Source organism: Narcine bancroftii, chromosome 6, assembly GCF_036971445.1.
Source record: "Narcine bancroftii isolate sNarBan1 chromosome 6, sNarBan1.hap1, whole genome shotgun sequence".
Lineage (NCBI taxonomy): Eukaryota > Metazoa > Chordata > Chondrichthyes > Torpediniformes > Narcinidae > Narcine > Narcine bancroftii.
Genome location: NC_091474.1, coordinates 214,871,346 through 214,889,974, shown reverse-complemented (window position 1 = coordinate 214,889,974; position 18,629 = coordinate 214,871,346). Strand labels below are relative to the sequence as shown.

Genomic DNA, 18,629 nt, shown 5'->3' with positions numbered 1-18,629 from the left:
AAGGAGTTTGTACGTTCTCCCTGTGTTTGTGTGGGTGCGCTCTGATTTCCTCCACCCTTCAAAATGTACTGAGGCTGTAAGTCAATTTGCTGTAATTGGGCAGCAAGGGTTTGTGGTCTGAAAGGGTCCATTATAATGATATATGTCCAAATTTAAAATTTAATTTTAAAAAATTGCTTGAAAGAAATAGCTTTTTCACAAGGTAACAAATATGTTGTATGCAATTTATTTAAGATCACCAATAGAATAAGGGAATATATGGAAATGAATTATTTTTATTGAAAATGTGTTAACATTATAAAGTATGGATCCCTATATTTCACTAGTAGCATTTTTACATATTTTTCACAGGTAATTAATAATGATTATACTGCATCATAAATTAAATAAAAGCAGGCATGCAAAGTAACTTCATTTAATGTTTTCAAAATGATCATACTCTGTAGTAAATGATTTTCATTTCGCAGGAGTGTACCCATAGCTTTATATCTATTTTAATTACACAGAACTGTTTCCAAGTAACATTTAAAAGTACTCATCATGTTAACAGGTAGAGCTGACTGGAAACAGTATTTATGAGTATATCCACCCAGCTGACCATGATGAGATGACTGCAGTATTAACAGCACAGCAGCCCTACCACTCTCACTTTGTTCAAGGTACATCAAATCTATCATCACATATTCTCATTTGTGTTAATCTTCCTCATTGTCACAATGTGTCTACTCAAGCAACTGAAATCTTTTGGTATATTTTGACAGAGTATGAGATTGAAAGGTCATTTTTCCTGAGGATGAAGTGTGTCTTGGCAAAGAGGAATGCAGGCTTAACCTGTGGTGGTTACAAGGTGAGTTACGCTCATCTACTGTATGATGCCATAAGGACGTTCTCCATGTTTCTTTCCTCTTCTGCAATTTAATGCAATCAAGCAAACAGAAACATAGTTTGAGAATAATGTTTCAATTTAATTTTGCACGAGTCAAGATGCTATTCTTTGTCATAGATACGAGGCAAAATTTTTTTGTGCTTCCTCTCTCCCACTTTAGAGGTATGTTGCTTTGTAGTAGCAAGAAGTAGAAATATTTTTTGAATAGTAATTGTGTGATAGCAAAAGTCCATTAAAATATAAAATGAAATCGATTGATAATGGGCTTTAGGTCCTTATGAAGAATTAAAGTAGGATGTCTCACTGTGCCTTGTCTGGTGGTTGAACTCATTAGTAAACTGAGGCTGGGATATGTTCATCATTAATTGCTAATCATGGGGCAGCATGGTTGGTGTTGCCATTAGTGCAGTGCTGTTACAGCACCGGCAATCGGGACCAGGATTCGAATCTGGCTCTGTCTCTAAGAAGTTTGTATATTCTTCCCACGTCTGCCTGGGCTTTCCCCAGGAGCTCCGGTTTCTTTGAAATGTATCGGGGGTTGTAGGTTAATTGGGCAGCATGGGCTCATGGGCTGAACTGTCTGTGCTGCGTGTATAAATCAAAATTAAAAATAAAATAAAAAAAATCAAATGGGGTGTCTCATAACATTGAGTTGATTATGTAGTGTAGGGATGGAGTAAAATGCAGGGCTGACTTGGCAGGTTGCCATTCTTGAAGAGCATTTATGAGCCAGTTTTGATTTTTAATGAAAATGCAGCAGGTTTCAAGGTTAATATTTTTGCTAGGTGTACATTTATTGAACAATTTGTCATGAAGACATTTGAGTACACAATTTCAGTCCATTTCTGCAATGGCAACATTTCCTATGACTGCACACACAGTCATTTCAAGTTACATATTGGAGGATTTCACAAAAAAATGATATTTTCCACACTGTCAATTCCAAAGAAAGAAATTTATATCAAAATAATCTCATACATAGCGTATCTAAAAGAGCCCATGCAACGCTGAATGTAGTTTATTCAGTTGGCTTGCTAATAAAATGTAGTTCCATCATAGTAAAAGCATATTCTCTTACCTTCCTGCGTACAAGTGAAGCAGTGGAGTCTGGAGATCTAATGCATTCAGTAATATTTTTGGTGGGTTGTCAATTCCTCATCAAAGTGACTAGTAATGGTATCTCAGTGGGAAAAATATGACACCACTTACTTTCCAGATGAGAGCTAGCCTGGTGACTAAAGCTGCATACATTGAGACACACGGAGAAACTTGCAAAACAGCTCTCCTGACTGGAAAGATATGGTTTCAGGTTGATCAGATGTGAAAGAACTGGAGGGGAACTTAACAAAAGAAACATCCACAAAATTCCATTCTGTTATCCTGACTGCTGATGTTGACATTTTTCTGGCATCCTAAAGCCAAATTAAAAGCTGGGAATGGCAATCTACAATATAAGCAGTTCCCACAGGGAATAATTTCACAGTCTCATTTGGCCATTGTGAGATACTTGCATTCAAGAAGGTTGGCATGATGCAGAGAATTCCCCAACTATGATTCACAGACTGATGTAATTCATGTAATGAACAGCCAGTCAGGGCCTCAAGGATATGGTGATTTATGTTAGTAAGTTACACTCTTTCAATGCTGTCTCTTATAGGTCATCCATTGTAGTGGCTATTTAAAGATACGGCAATACAGCCTGGACATGTCGCCTTTTGACGGATGTTATCAGAATGTTGGATTGGTAGCAGTAGGCCATTCACTGCCCCCCAGTGCTGTGACAGAAATTAAACTGCACAGCAATATGTTCATGTTTCGAGCCAGCCTTGATATGAAACTTATATTCCTTGATTCCAGGTAAGACCATTCTAGTAAATATTTGGCTTGGATAGAGGTTAATGATGGTTGTTCACTCACATGATATCTATTGGAACTATTGTCTTGAATAAGCACTGTTTAGTTGGCTTCTACTTTAGAAATACCAAACACTGCAAAACAACTCAGACTGAATGGAGTTGTATTCATATCTCATGATGATAATGAGTGAACAATGCATGTACAATGTATTGAAGCAATGAAATTCTTGTGCACTGTAGCTACAATGAGCTGTTCTACAGATAGCCAGAGAATAATTTGAAATATTTAACAGCTTTTAATTAATCAATTTAGAGAGTGGAAATCTAGATAATCTGAGATGGAGCATTCATCAAATGAAAGAACGATACAGTCTTAAAATACTCACAGATGGGAGGGTTTAAAGAAACATCTCATGACATTCATGAGATTAAGGAGAAAGGTAGTGATGGAAAAAAAAAAAGTGGACTGTCCTTAGGGATGTGAATTGGTATGGTCAGAGTGTTTATATTTACACATACAATGATGAGACTGAAGGTATTCATGAAAATGCTCTGCATGGTATTGTCCTGGTTGACTTCAATCAGTGTTTAGACTGAGAAATGGCAAATATCGGTTGTCCTTCACAAGAGGAAGTCAACAATTACCTTCAGAAAATGGAAGTTTAACCACCTGGCCATAACTCTTAAAAGCAAAAAACAACCATGAGCATCACGGGGATTAACCATTGATCAGACACCAAACTGATTGGTCGTAGAAATATCAGGAATATTGTAGTTGTAAGAGGAGATCCTGTGACGATAACTCACCAAAATCTCTTTGCCATTTACAAGACACTTCAGGCATTAGGAGGGAATATGAGATTAAGGGTTAAGGGTTCCACTCTTACTTGAGTGAATGCAATTGCGACAATATTCGAGAAACTCTACATCATCCAGGTCAAAGTTGCAAACACCTATTATCAACCCATCCATTATCCTAACTATTCTCTTTCTCCATTAGTGGGTGCATCGTAGCTGCACACATGCTGTGTCCAAGAAGCACTGCAACAAGCTGCCAAAGTGTATTTTACTATATCTTCTAATTCCGCAATATTTACTGCCATATCTCACAAGGATAGCAGCACGACCCACATTGTTCACTGTTGCACAGTGGTTGTACTGTAGTCTCACAGCTCTAGAGACCTGGGTTCAGTCCTAACCTCTGGTGCTCTCTATGTAAAATTTGCAAAATCAACTTGTGACCAGGTACATTTCCTCCACCGCTGATACTTCTTTCCATGTTCCAAAGATGAGCTGGTAGAGAGTTTGATTGTCTATTGTAAATTGCCCCAAGTAAAGGTGGTTGGTCGGAGAGTCGGTCGACTTGTGAGAAGGAATAGGTTCCAGGGAAATACGTGGAGGAAAAGGATTGATGGGATTGTTCTCTGAGTCAGGATGGATTGAGTTGAATACTTCCTTCTATATTGTAAGGAAATATTAAGGAAGATTATTAACCTACTTGACTGAAATACATTGCTGTCATTTAACAGTGCTATCAAAATCCTGGAACTTTCTATGTAATAACATTGTGGAATTGCCTTTAATGCATGGATGATCATATTTGAAGGAGGAAACTCATTATGACGAGCCTCATAAGGGTACTCAGTGATATGAAATAAACGCTGGCTTTGCCAGAAGGGCACACAACCAAACAGCGTAAATGGGTGGAGGTTGTGCACTCGGTGAGACAAAGGGTGTGTTTCCATCCTGTATCATTTTATGATTCCGTAACTACAGTCTTCTTCACCCTATATTTATAGTGGATCTGACCTGAGAATCTTTGCACTCATTTTGTGCAATTTATCAGTTCACTATTGTACAGACAAATAATAATTGAAAATTAAAGTAAATAAAATGGTGTGTGATCTGGTTATTGGTCTGAAATCCACTTTCCTGACCGAAGCCATAATGCTTGATTAATGGTATGGTCCAATAATCTATCTCAGTCAAGAACAAACTTACTGACGCAAAAGTCTTAGATGAAAGAATTAAATTGAAGGGGACTTTGTTCTCATTTGGCTTCCTTTATCTTTCATGATGAATTTAATTTTGTAATAGTGAAATGTAGGGGAAATCACATCAATAATTTGGCACATCCGTTTATGTTTACTTACGTGATTTTTAAATCTTTCTGGTGCAGGGTCGCTGAACTGACAGGTTATGAACCTCAGGATTTAATAGAAAAAACTCTTTATCACCATGTTCATGGGTGTGATACATTTCATTTACGATGTGCCCATCATTTGTGTAAGTATTGTTCCCCCATCGAGTATTTATTTGTAATTATTTGGTGAGGAAAAGGGATGCCCTGTTCGGTAATAGCTGCAAAAGTTTCTTTTTAGCATTAGCCTCACTGGGGAAATCTGAGGTTACAGTAATTTTACAAGGTATGCGAGGGAACAAAAAAACAGAAACCTGCTGCTAAAATGTTTCCAACAAGGAATGCCAAAAATGGTCACTCCTTTAGAAGCTAATACAAAACAGCCTTGGGGCATAATAAAACAAATTGGGCCCAAGTTGTCTCGCCAAGAAGCCAAATTACTTTCCTTCTGGAATCATAACATGATCTTGATTGTTTGAAGAGAATAACTTGGGGGGTGGGGGAATTATAAATACATTCAAAGTCACTCTTGCAATCTTAGGAACAATATTTTAGCATTAAAACAGGAGATGTATTGTGTTCCCACACAGTGAACTTATTTTTTTTTAATGTGTAGATGATGAAGTATGCTGATCAGCTTTCCTTTCTGTTCACAGTGCTTGTTAAAGGACAGGTAACAACAAAATATTATCGCTTCCTCGCAAAACATGGAGGCTGGGTCTGGGTTCAGAGCTATGCAACGATTGTCCACAATAGCAGATCCTCCAGGCCCCACTGCATTGTCAGTGTTAACTATGTCCTCACGTGAGTACCCTTCTTGTTATTTGTGCAAATGCAGGTGGCAAGGCAATACTGTAAGCACTGCCTCAAAAATAAGCTGAAGCACTAGAACAAAATGTACTTCAAAAAGACGACTAAAGTCGGACTGTGATTATTTTTGGAGCTTGTGTGGAATGAAGATATATTTCCCATAGTCAAACATAATTCTGGTTGGATAAATAATTGGCTAACGTGAGCTATTAATGTGATGTGGCCCTGGGAAGATGGAGAATGGTTGTTTCTTGTGCCATTATAATTGATTGTTATAAAAACAAAACCCCAAACCACTTATTTTCTCTTGCCTTCCTGTCCAGGTCAGCGACCCCATTCAAACAAATGGGGTCACACCAGATGTGCAGACCATGGCTGCTGTAAAATGAAGGCCAGATATGGTGTATCCATCCCCTCAGCTCAATCCCATCTGGAAATGCTCTGTCACTCAGTGCTGAATCTAGTGGTGGAAGGGAAGGTTCGATACATTAGCAGCTCACCTCTGGTGCCTTCCGTGCTGCCATGATAGGGTGGGAGTCAAACAAATTCTGACATGTACAATACTTCTAGCCAGTGGTCCTCTCCGGAAATGCTGGCTAAAGAGAAATACAATCTGGGTGTTGAATACACTTTATATGCACATTTTCATGTAAATTAATCTGTGATTTTTAAGATACAATGTGCAATTGAGATTGATTGCTTTCTTTTTGACCCATCACTGTGATAAATTGAGCCATGGTCATTAGGCCAGGGTCACCTGTTTCACAAGGTGTTCCCTAATCCAGGCAACATCCTGGTAGGTCTGCTCTGCACCCTATCTAAAACCTCTTCATCCTTCCTGTAATGAAGTGACCGGAACTGAATGCAACACTCCAAACGTGGACTAACCAGAGTTTTCTAGAGCTGCCATGCCATCTCAATGAATCTTGAACTCAGTCCCCTGACTAATAAATGCCAACACATCACACAGCTTCCTAACCACCCTATCAACTTGTGCAATAACCCTGTAGGATCCATGGACCCATGCATTTGCACAATCTTTGACAAGACACTGAGTGAGTGATCTTTATTTCTTTTTGACATTATTGTGTTGAGATAAACAGTCAGTTGCAGTGATTATAGAATGGTTGAACTTTGATGCAATTAGCAATTACTAAGTTTTCCAACACTGCAGTTGTGATGGGAAAACAGGAAAAATATTTGGGAAAGGCTGTCATTTTAACAATGATTTTGTAGATGATTTTTTTTAGTGTCAGAATATATGAATATTGACCACTGGCCATTGGCTTGTCTGCAGCCTGTGATACTATAGGCCATATAATCCTCTTGAAGTCTCCTCTGCTCTTTGGGAAGCATTACATAGAACAATGCAGCATTGTACAGGCCCTTCAGACACCGAAGCTATGCCGACCCACATATTCCTTCCAAAAAAATGTTCTAAGCCCTCCTACCCCATCACCCTCTATTTTCCTTTCATCCATGTGTCTGTCTAAGAGTCTCTTAAATGTCTCCAATGTTTCAGCCTCCACCACCATCCCCAGCAAGGCATTCCAGGCACCCACAACTCTGTGTGCAAAAAAAAACTTTCCCCTGATGTCTCCCCTAAATTTCCCTCCCTTCACTTTGTACATATGTCCTCTAGTGTTCGCTGATCCTGCCCTGGGAAAAGGGTGCTGGCTCTCCACTCTATCTTTGCTTCTCATAATCTTGTAGACCTCTATCAAGTCTCCTCTCATCCTTCTACGCTCCAAAGTGAAAAGTCCGAGCTCTGCTAATGAGGCACTGTTCTTGTCTGGATGGATTCTTGCCTATCTGATCAGAGTCTCTCCCAAAATAACCTCCACTGATGCAGAGATACATCATTCAGCTCCTCTTATTTTTAGTTTTCAACAAACTTTACTTCAGCAACATTCTCCATAAGGACAGTATGAGGTTCCACAATTTCATATGTTTTAGTCAGCCATCATTGGTAAAGTTCTAAATTATTGTCCGTGCCACATTAGCCTTGAAATGAGGAGTAAGTTTTGAGCCCATCATTATTTCATTTCTGAGGCCACTCATGTCATTCACTACATTTAGACAGCCATTGAAGGGGATGGATCAAATGGGACAGATGGGCAAAACAAGGTCAGCGTGGACGGTAGCCAGAGGGGATCGTTTCTATGCTGTACTTCTCCATCTAGGTCAGACTGGATAAGGATGTCAGAATTCCTTTCCTGAAGGACTTTAGTGAAACAGATGAATTTTTACAATAATTTGAGCAATACACAAAAGTGCTGGAAAAACTCAGCAGGTCACACATCATCCAGAGGAAGCAAAGGGTAACTTGCGTTTTGGAGTTAAACAAGAAAGCCTGCAGACACTGTGATTGTAGTTTACACAATAATGGTGGAGAAACTCCGCAAGTCATGCATCATTCTTTATGTAGCAAAGATACAAAACCAATGTTTTGGGCATGAGCCCATCATCAAGGTATGAGAAAAAAGCAGGCAGGCGCCTGAATAAAATGGTGGGGTTGGGGCAGGGGGAGGAGCACAGGGATACAGATAAGTGGTCATAGGTGTATATGGGTGGGAGGGCAAAAGGGGAAAAAAAGCTGAGGTGATTATAGGGAGGGTATTCCTCTCTGAATGGAGAAGGAAGGGGGTGGTGAACTTGTGGAAAGGAGACAGAGGGATGGGGAAAAGAGGGAGACAGGGAGTGGCCTAATGAAAACCAGAAGTCAGCATTAATGCCATCCAGTTGGAGAGTACTGAGATAAAATATAAGGTGTTGTTCCCCCAATTTATGGGTGGCTGTGGTTTGGCAATGCATAAGGTCAAGGGCAGACACATTGGTGTGAGATTGGGGCAATCAAATGAAACAGATGGCCACTGGGAAATCCCCACCATAAAAAAACTTTCAGGCCTGGGCCCTTTGACAGATTATGTGAAAACAGGCAGGTGCATGAATAAAAAAGGTGGGGGAAGGGGATAGGAGAGAAGAGAGGAAGGGGTGGGGGGGAGGGGAAGAAAAGAATGGACAACTTGTTTAATCTCATCACACACACAGGCTGCTTTGTAACTTTCTCTGCCACTTGCACTCACCCAACTGAATTAGATTGTGTGAGAAATCTGTAAGAATAACTGAACATAGTGAATAGTCCAGCAAGACAGCAATATCACTGGAGAGAAATATCACTTCAGGTATGATATCTTTGTCAGTCCTGTAAGAAATTAGAGAATTTATAATTTATAAGCAAGTACATAATTAGTGAAAGATAGCAGAACGTAGAGGAAGCCATTCAGCTCATAACACTTGTTCCGACTCTTCAAAACATTTACTAAATTAATTCTTTCACATAGTCTTGTGTTATTTTCCCCCCAACATCACCCTCCCCCCTTCCCGATCTACTGTAATTTAATTTTTATTCTTTGGTCTGGATGTTTGTATTTCCATTCCATCCACTCTTGTTCATCTTTGTTAACGGTTCTGCTGGACTTCCCTCATTCCCTTCTCCAGTTCATGAAATTCCACACCAGAAATGAACTTGATCTTTTAACCTTATTGGTTTTGCAACAGCAGGATTGATATGTGATTGGCAGCTTTTCATTTCCATTATTGTCCCCAAGTTGGCTTTTGAAGTGCTCATGGATGTACTGTACATTCTGTTGAACACTAATTAGATTTTTAAAAAAGAAACAGGTAATTCTCCTGTAAGTATGACATAACCAGCAATAGGGCAGCACAGTTAGTGGTGATAGTTAAGTACGATGTTTTTACAGAGCTGTTTCGAATCCGGCACTGTCTGAAAAGAGTTTGTACGTTGTCCCTGTGTCTGCGTGGGCTTTCCCTGGGTGCTCTGGTTTTCTCCCATTTTTCCAAAGATATACAGGTTTGGTAGGTTAATTGGGTGTATTTAAGCAGCATGGGTTTAGGGGCCAGAAGAGCCTGTTACCATGCTCTATTTCCAAATTAAATTAAAAATTAAATTATGGGACAAAATCCTTTAACCCAGCCAGTTACAGTTGACATATTCACAAAATATTTTGCATGCGGAAAGAAAAAACATATTCAGCCAGATTATTAGTGGGGCACTGTCTTAGTGAAAAATGATTGTGCAAAATATATTTACTATGGATAACTCTTTGTATCAGCTTTGAAAATACCATGCTCACAGCTGGCTTATGAGACTGACAATAAGAGTTCCTGCCAATTGTGGGTTACTTGAACAAATTTGCAAGGAATCCAATAAGATCATTTTACATAATGGTTTTCAAAGTCTAATGACCCTAATGTTACCAGTAAATAGTCTCAAACCTGAAACGTTGGTGACATAAAGGCACTGTTGACCTTCTGAGTTTCTCCAGCATGTGTGTTTTTTCATTTAACCATGGTGTCAGCAGAATTCTGTGTTTTACCAGTAAATATTCTCGTCATTTTAAAGTTCCATTCAATTGAAATGAGTCAAATCCGATTTTGTATTTGCTGAGGTGCAAATAAATTGGAGGAGGAACAAGGAACATAAACCACATTTCAAAATGGGCTAGTTTTGGCCCATAAAACTCTTGGACACTGTCATTAACTTGTGAAGGGAGAAGAGGCTTTCGATATTTTTTGTTAAATGACAATAGACAATTATCTAGCTTCTATTTTGTAATTAAATGATTGTTTGGAAGATAATTATCTAATCCCATGGCCAGGGGTGTTAAATTCAGTAAATCTGTGTGGATCACATACAGAGGTTTGATTGACCTGACACCCTGCATCTTGGAGGTACCTTGGATGGTGTATCAGCTTGTGGCTGCAATCATAAACCCCTGTATCTTGACAGCCTTTGATAAGAGCAAAGTTGGTTTGGAACTAAACGAAGAAAGACAGTGGCAGCATTGCTGGAGCTGTTGTAAAGGCAATGCTGCTACTGGTGAGGTCTGAGGGAGAGTGGGGAGTGGAAACTCAGCACTCCCCTGAAGGGTCCTACTATCCAGTCTTATTGCTGACGGCCATGAACAGGCTTTAATTGGCTGGTTAAAGGAGACGACAGTGTTTTATTTAAATCCTGCCACCAGGATGGCAGCGTCAGTGCTCAGCAGTGGCCTTCAGGGGTTGCAGACTCTGTGGGAGCAGCGGAACAACGCAGGGCACCAATAATGGGGAGAACACCGCCTTTGAGAAGAAGCGGAGGAGATCACCAATGTTCTCTCTAATTTTTAGTAGTCATTCTGTTCAAAAATCTTATGTTGTGCAAATTTTTTTCCTGTGACAAAAGTATGGGGGCATTGAATGCTTGTGTAAATGTAAAATTGACATTGCTTCAAGATAATTTGGCTCAGCCTATCTCTCATAGCTAATAAAATGTATTGGCATGGTTTAATATAATACAAGTATGATGATCTACTTGGTTAACTGACTAACTAGTCAAAAAACAGTTAGCTAATAGATTATTTTCAAAAAGTATAATTATTAATTACTACATGATTTTAGGTAACTGACCTTTTGTGCACAAATTGCCTTTATGCGCTTGTGGCAAAATGTGTGCCTGTGCGCACACGCACACAGCTTAGAGGGAATGGTGGAGACCTCTCTGAGGATGGTGACCACAGTGGCGGACCATTGAGGGGCTCTGTGGCTGAAGGACACACAAGTGGCAAGCCGTTGGGGACTTGCAGGTGAGGAACCCTCACAAGCTGCAGGCTGCTGGCAACTTGAGGTCATTTAACTCACTCCAGGCTGCGGGCTGCTGGAGACAGCCTGATGAGAACTTGAAATTGTAACTGGGATTCAAGAGTGTGCTGAGAAGGGCTCTGACGCTGACGGCTTCCTCTTCATGTTCGAGCTTTGGTTCTGGGCTCGGGTTGCTGATGGCTTGAACTGAACTGAACTGTTATGTGGCTGCAGAGGCCGCAGGAACAGTGGAGGCGTATCCACAGACACTCACTGACCCTGATGGAATTCTCTTTGCTTCTCTTTCTCCGACTGTAATGGGTGCAGGACAATGCTAATGGGGAAACTCTGTTTGCCTTACAGCAGACTAAGGGTAATTTTGTGTAATAATGCATTTATTACATGACAATAAATAGTACCTGATCTGACTTTCATTCCCACTGAATCTATCTCTCCTGAGAGCCTTATTTTTTTTTAGTTTTTATTTGTCTTTGATATTCAAAGACAGTTCTTAGCTATTAAATCAGTTTTTTAATGAATATTTTATTTAGTTTTTCCACTCAAACTCCAGCAATTGTTAATATCGTTATCAATAATATTTAACATTATTTACATTTCATACTTGTTAATTCTAGTCATCTCAGAGTTTGTTTTTATTTTTATCCCCTTCCTTTCCCCCTCCCCCCCACCCCCCAACATTGAACACTTAACACCAGACTAATGTTACTTACACACAATAACCAAAGCACTCACAACAAAGGTATGAAACTTGTATTTGGGTTTGTCAAGTTGTGGCTGTCAGCACGTAGGCTGCCTTCCTTTTTCTGTTTCTTTCCCTGGTTAGAATGGGATGGACCCCATCCACACCCCTGCCAAATGGAGAGTGGATTTGGAGGGTAGGGTAGAGCGGTGAGGCGTGGTGGTCTACACTACTGTTGCGCCCCTATGTGGTTTAAGAAGGATTGCCAGACCTTCAAAAAGGTACTGTATTGTTTCCTTAGGTTGTAGGTAATTGTCTCCAGGGGAACACAGCTCTGCATTTCTGTGTTCCATCATTCAATGCTCAGGTAGGAGTTGGACTTCCAGGCCACTGCTAATGCGCTCATAACAAATTGAATTTGAAATTTGGATAGTTTCGTTGTAAGCCTTACATCCATTATGTTTCCCAACATGAACAACTTTGGGTCCTGTGGGAATTCTTTACCTATGATTTTTTTTTCCAGGGCTTGGCCCAGTTCCACCCAAAAGGGTCCAGGCTGTGTGCACAAAAGTCCCGGTCACAATGCAGAACCTAAAACATTGGTCTGATAGTTCAGGTTTGGATCTGTTCAATTTTTTGGTGGCGTCAAGTACAGCTGGTGCAGAAAATTTTATTTTACCAGCCTATACTGTGCACAGATGACTGCAGTCAGGCTGGGCTGACACAGGTTCGACCAAGCACTACTCATCAATCGTTATTCCCAAGTCCAACTCCCACCTCTGCCTTTACTTATCCAGGCTGATTTAGGGCCTTCCATTTGCAGCAAGAAATGCATTGCCAAAATGAACTTTCTTGTGCTGCCATTTTGAATCATGGTCTCTATGCCATTGTATGCTGGTAGACCATAGTTGGACCTAATCTGTTCTGTAGAAAAGATCTTATCTGAAGATAGCAGTGAAATGTCTTATTTGATAAATTGTTCTTACTCCTCAGTTGCTCAAACAAGATTAGCTGCCCCTGCTTGTAACAGTCCTCTATGGATCGATGCCATTATGAAGCCAGGTGTCCAGGATCTTGTTACCCACAGCCAACTAATCTATTTGGAGTGGGGGCATTTTTGGAGGCAGCCCCACTTTGGTTCCTACATATTGGAACCAACTTTCTTTCCTGACAGCAATTTAGTGCCCCATTTATAATAAAGTCCTCTGCTACTGCTCGCCTATCATGTGCAGGTCAATTTGTGCTCAGGATGCTACACCTTTCCCCCCTCCCCCCCCTTGAATAGGGAGGTGATGTATCACAACTGGGCTGCCCAAACTATAATCCCAGGTCAATTTTATCTATAGAGACCCTTTCCTTCCCATAGGAATCTCCTCATTCCCACAAGTAAATTTTTGAAGAATCCCCAGGGCAGTGGCACGGGGATTATCTGAAAGAGATACTGGAGTCTTGGCAACACATTCATCTTAATACAGTTACCCTGCCCACTAATGTAATAGGCAGGGACATCCATCTATTTAGACCCTCCTCTATTTTCCCAAGCCAAGGGGTGGGGGGGGGGGTAATTTAACTTTTATAAATTATTCAAGTTATTATCTATTCTAACTCCTAGATATTTGATCCCACTTTAGTTGACTGTTTTCTTGATATTGGCTGTAATTCTCCTCGATAAGGTGGCATGATTTTGCATCTATCCTAATTGATCTTATACCTGGAGACCTCGCCATAGTCCTCCAGAATGGAGCACAGTCTGGACAACAAGTTTGCCAGGTCTGTCAGATAAATCAGAGCATCATCGTTAAATAAATTAATGTTATGTTCTACCTGGCCTGTTCTGAAGCTTTTAATGTCTGGATCCTGGCAGATGGCTTGGGCTAATGTCTCCATGACTAGTACAAACAGAGTTGGAGATGATGGCACCTCTGTCTACTTGATCTAGTCAGTGGAAAGGCTGGGGAAATTTGTCCATTGGTCACAAAACTTTAGCCTTGGGTGCATGGTAGAGCACCCTTATCTGATTTATAAGAATTGGCTATAGCCCAAATTTTCCCAGCACTTTAAATAAAAAGTCCTACTCCAATCTGCCAAATGATTTTTCTGCATCCGAGGCCACAGTTAGGCCCCCCTCTTGTTTCTGTTTTGTGCCAGATGCATGATATTCAATAATCTGCCAATGTTATCTGCCACCTGTCTTTTCTGTATAAAGCCTGCATGTTTGTTAGCTTTGGCAAATGTTTCACCAATCTATTTGCCAGGGCTTTGGCCAATAATGTTATAATCTGTGTCTATAAGAGGACGGCATTAGCGGATCCTTTTCTTTTTTGAGTATTGTTGTAATAATTGCTTTTGAAAAGGATTCTAGGAGGGTTTGGTCTTCATTTCCAGGTCCACCACCTCCATGTAAATAGGTATCTATAGATCTTTAAACTCTTTACAGAACTCAGGTGGAAATCCATCCTCCCCTGGAGACTTGCTAGTTTGCAGTGAGTTCAATGCTTTACCTGTCTCTTTCTATGTGAAGGGAAGATCTAACCCATCTTATTCTTCTGGATGTAAACTTGGCCATTCTAATTTAACCAGGAACTCATTGATTTCAGCAGACCCTCCCATCAGTTCTGATTTATATAGACCTTCATAAAATTTCTTGAATATCTCATTAATCTCTTTTGGTTTATACAAGATCCTGCCATGCCCAGTTTGTATTGCATTGATCATCCTTGAGGCCTGTTCTGTCCTCAGCTGCCAAGAGCTGCCACTCTTCCCTCAGTTCATAGTATTTTTGTTTTGACCGCATTATGGTCTTTTCCATGCTCTATGTTTGTAACGCATTGTACTTCAGTTTCTTGCCCATAATAGTCCTCTGAACCTGATTTTTGGAAATCCTTTTTGAGGCAAGAAGTCTCCTCTTCTAATTCATCTATCTCCCTCATATACACTTTTTTAACTGTTTTAGTGTATATAATTATCTGGCCTCTCAAGTATGCCTTGACAGTATACCATACAAGAAATTTATCTGGAGTCGAGGTACAGTTGGTCTCGCTCTTATAAAACTACAAAACTCAGAGTTCTTTAACATTAATATATCCTGCCTATCTGGCATTCCTATTGTTAGTAATAAGAGTGAATGGTCTGAGAGGAGCCTAGCTGTGTACTCATCCTCCATGATGCTACTCTCTACGTCGGCTGAATCCAGCAAATAATCTATTCTAGACTAGAAGTTATCTTTTTTTAAATAGGAGTAGTCCCTCTCCCTGGATGCTTCTTTCTCCATACATCTATCAGATTCAGCTCCTTCATACAACCGATGGTTGTCCATGCTGCCTTTGTTTTACTATTTTCTTAGTCGATTTATCTAAGACAGGGCCCAAACAAAAGTTAAAGTGCCCCACAAGCAAAATGTTCTCCTTTCCATCTGCAAAATTTAGGAAAGTATCTTGTATAAATTTTTTTGTCATCGAAATTGGGGGAATCAACATTAGCTAAGGTCCAGGATTCTGAATATATCTGACAGAGTACCATTACAAATCTCCCTGTTTTATCTGTAGTCACATGCTGCAATCTCAGCGGAACACTCTTATCTATCAGGATGCCCCCCCCCCTACCCTTGCTTTTGAGCTATTACCTGATCCACCCATCCTTTCTTTAGCTGTTGGTGCTCCTGCTCTGTTAAGATGTGTTTCTTGGAGATAGGCCAGATCTGGCCCCCTTTTTAAAAATCTTTTCCAAGACCCTTTTCTTTTTCACCTATTCATTCAAACCGTTAATGTTAAAGCTAATGGATTTTATACTCTCAGCCATTGCCTCAGGGATTCCCAGACCTGTGCCTTCAGTGCCCCATGTTTGCCACCTGTCCAAACTTCTTCCTTCGGCCCTTTGCTTCCATTCCCCAAGCCCACGGCAAACCCTGATAAAGCTAAACAAACATGAAAACCAAACCAAAAATAAAAGACAGGTGAGAAAAAGATCCAACAAGAAAAGAAAAATGGCGAGAAAATAACAACCAAAATCCCTAGCATTATCAGAATCCCTGACCCTTCGCCGTGTCTCCTTATCCTATGCCTCCTTCTCCTTCTCCCCCTGGTGATTGCTGCTCTTCGGCCGCCGCCATATTCCTCCATTACTCAGTCCCTGTGATCCGCGACACTCTTTCCCACCTTCCTCCCCCACCCCCACGGCTGAATTCTTGCAGATCCCCTCCCCCATTCCTATTACACGTTCGTCATCTTCATTTTTTAAACTATGTTTGTGCCCAGATGTTTAACAATTTACAATGTTTTGATTAGTCTCCATATTTGGTCTTGTTTTCCTTTTCTCCCCCAAGTACCGGCAGTTCTTTGGTAAACTGTTGGGCCTTACTCAATTCTGATAAAAATGTTCTTCCCCCCCCCCCCCCCCCCCCCAGGTAATACAACTTTCAGCGTGGCAGGGTAGCTCGAGGTGCAGACATACTCTTTTTGCTTTACAAACCTTTTAACTTGCTCAAACTCTTTTTTTCACTTTAAAAGTGCCACACTAATATCAGAGTAGAAAAATATCTTGTTCCCCCTCAATTTCCATTGGGCCCCCCCCTCTTTTCCTTGCTCTGGCTGCTGCTGCCCCCAGGATTTTCTCCTTACATGGGTAGCACACCAGTTTTATTAGGACCGAGCAAGATTTCTGCTCAGGGCCCGGCTTTGGAAGGCGTGTCCGACTTGCCCTTTCCACCTCAACCTTTTCCCCCAATATATCTTTCCCCATTACTTTGGGATCCAGTTCTGGAAAAAGTCTGCAGGGTTTCTCGCCTCAGAATCTTCTCTCAGCCCCACAACTTTGATATTGTCCCTGCAAGTATAATTCTCCAGGGCATCTAGCTTCCCCCAGCCTCCATCTCTCTCCCTTACCAAGGCATCTAATTCTCTCTCCCTTACCAAGGCATCTAATTCTCTCTCCCTTACCAAGGCATCTAATTCTCTCTCCCTTACCAAGGCATCTAATTCCCCCTCCACCCTGCTTAACCTATCTTTCATCTCCATTACTCTCCCTGTTAAACCTGTGATGGTCCCTTGCATTACATTTAATTTCTGAACCAAGTCTTCGGCTCTCTTTTCCACAGCCCGAAATAGTCTGCTCTCATATGTCCCAGGGCCTCCAGGGAGGGCTCTGAGTCCTCTTTACTAAGTCTCGTGGCATCCGCCATTGCTGCCATTACTGCCTCTGTCTCCTTCATGGTCCTCTTCCTCCTCACTATCCTCACCGCTTTTGCTGCTCCTCATTGCGTCTCTGGACACGAAGTTGGATGACTTTGGGCTCACCAACCCAGAGTTTGAGTCCTCCTCTTCTCTTCCCTGCCTCTCACTCATTATAGCATTAGTGTGGGCATCGTATTCAGCATGAGGGCACCCGACTTGGTGCTCTCGCTGCTGGAGGAGGGGGCCCTAGTCTCCCCCTCTCCCCATGCCATTTCCTGGGGCTCCTTTCATCTGTTTGCTGGTCCAGGGTGGTACTGTCTCCTTGGTCTCGGCTCTCCTTCTGGGCAGGCTCCATTGACTGTGTGGGGTGTGTGACGTCTTCCTCCACAGGCCTCAAAGCGGTCCTGCCATTTTCTTCTCCATGAGGCGACTTGATGTGGTTCCCTGAATTTTGGACTAAAGTTTTGCCATTTTTTTGTTGTCCTTTTGTTTTTCTTTGTCATTTTCTTATTCCTAGTGCCTTCCCACACCCCGAGGATTCATTCTGGCACTTAGTTTTTTTTAATGGATTTTTTCATTGTTTGACCTGTGAGCTCTGGGGTTCTGCCTCCTCTTACTCCCCTTATGTGACCGAACCTATTAAATCACTTAATAATTATGTTAACATAATTGAAATAAAGTTAATTTAAAATTTGAATATTTACAGGTCAGTTAAAAACATTAAGCTAATGAAAAGTAGCCATAAAGAATTGCACATAGGTAAGAATTGCCAGAGAAATAGTGGGGACCTCCTATTCTTGGCTCTTGCAGATGCAGCAGGATTTCAAGAAGGCAAGGGAAATGTTGGCCTTCATTGCTAGAGGGATTCAACTTAGGAGCAGGGAGGTTACGCTGCAACTTTACAAGGTACTGGTGAGGCCACATCTGGAGTACTGCGCACGGGTCTGATCTCCAGATGCAGCCTCAACCGTGTACAGTTGCAGTATAAACTCCCTGCTCCTAAATTGAAATCCTCTAGCAACAAACCTTCTTGAGGAAGGATGTACTAGCTTTTGAAGTGGTGCAGAGGAGATTCACCAGGATGATTCCAGAGATAAAAGGGTCAGTCTATGAGGAGAGATTGAGCCATCCGGGACTATACTCGCTGGAATTTAGAAGATTGAGAGTGGATATTATAGAAATGTATAGAATTATTAAAAGTATAGATAAGATAAAGGTACGCAAGTTGTTTTCATTGGTGGGGAGAGTAAAACTAGAAGACATAGCCTCAAGATTCAGAGTAGTATGTTTTAGAATTTATTGTCAAGAAGTCATGAAATTCGGTGTTTTGAAGCAGATTCATAGGGCAAGCATTCATATTATAACCATCTTACAACATTGCTATAAATAAAAATAATAATTCACAAAAAGTAAGGCAGTGTCTTTG

At 40.9% G+C, this 18,629-nt stretch overlaps 1 protein-coding gene across 1 annotated transcript in view; it reads left to right on the top strand.

Moving 5' to 3' along the window:
• The window catches only part of sim1a (SIM bHLH transcription factor 1a), an 81,945-nt gene that overhangs the window by 13,393 nt on the left and 49,923 nt on the right, over nt 1-18,629 (top strand). The window contains exons 4-8 of the mRNA XM_069883566.1: nt 551-659; nt 762-847; nt 2,544-2,743; nt 4,922-5,028; nt 5,539-5,686. Of these exons, the coding sequence (XP_069739667.1) occupies nt 551-659; nt 762-847; nt 2,544-2,743; nt 4,922-5,028; nt 5,539-5,686 (650 nt within the window). The remainder of the gene's footprint in view (nt 1-550; nt 660-761; nt 848-2,543; nt 2,744-4,921; nt 5,029-5,538; nt 5,687-18,629) is intronic.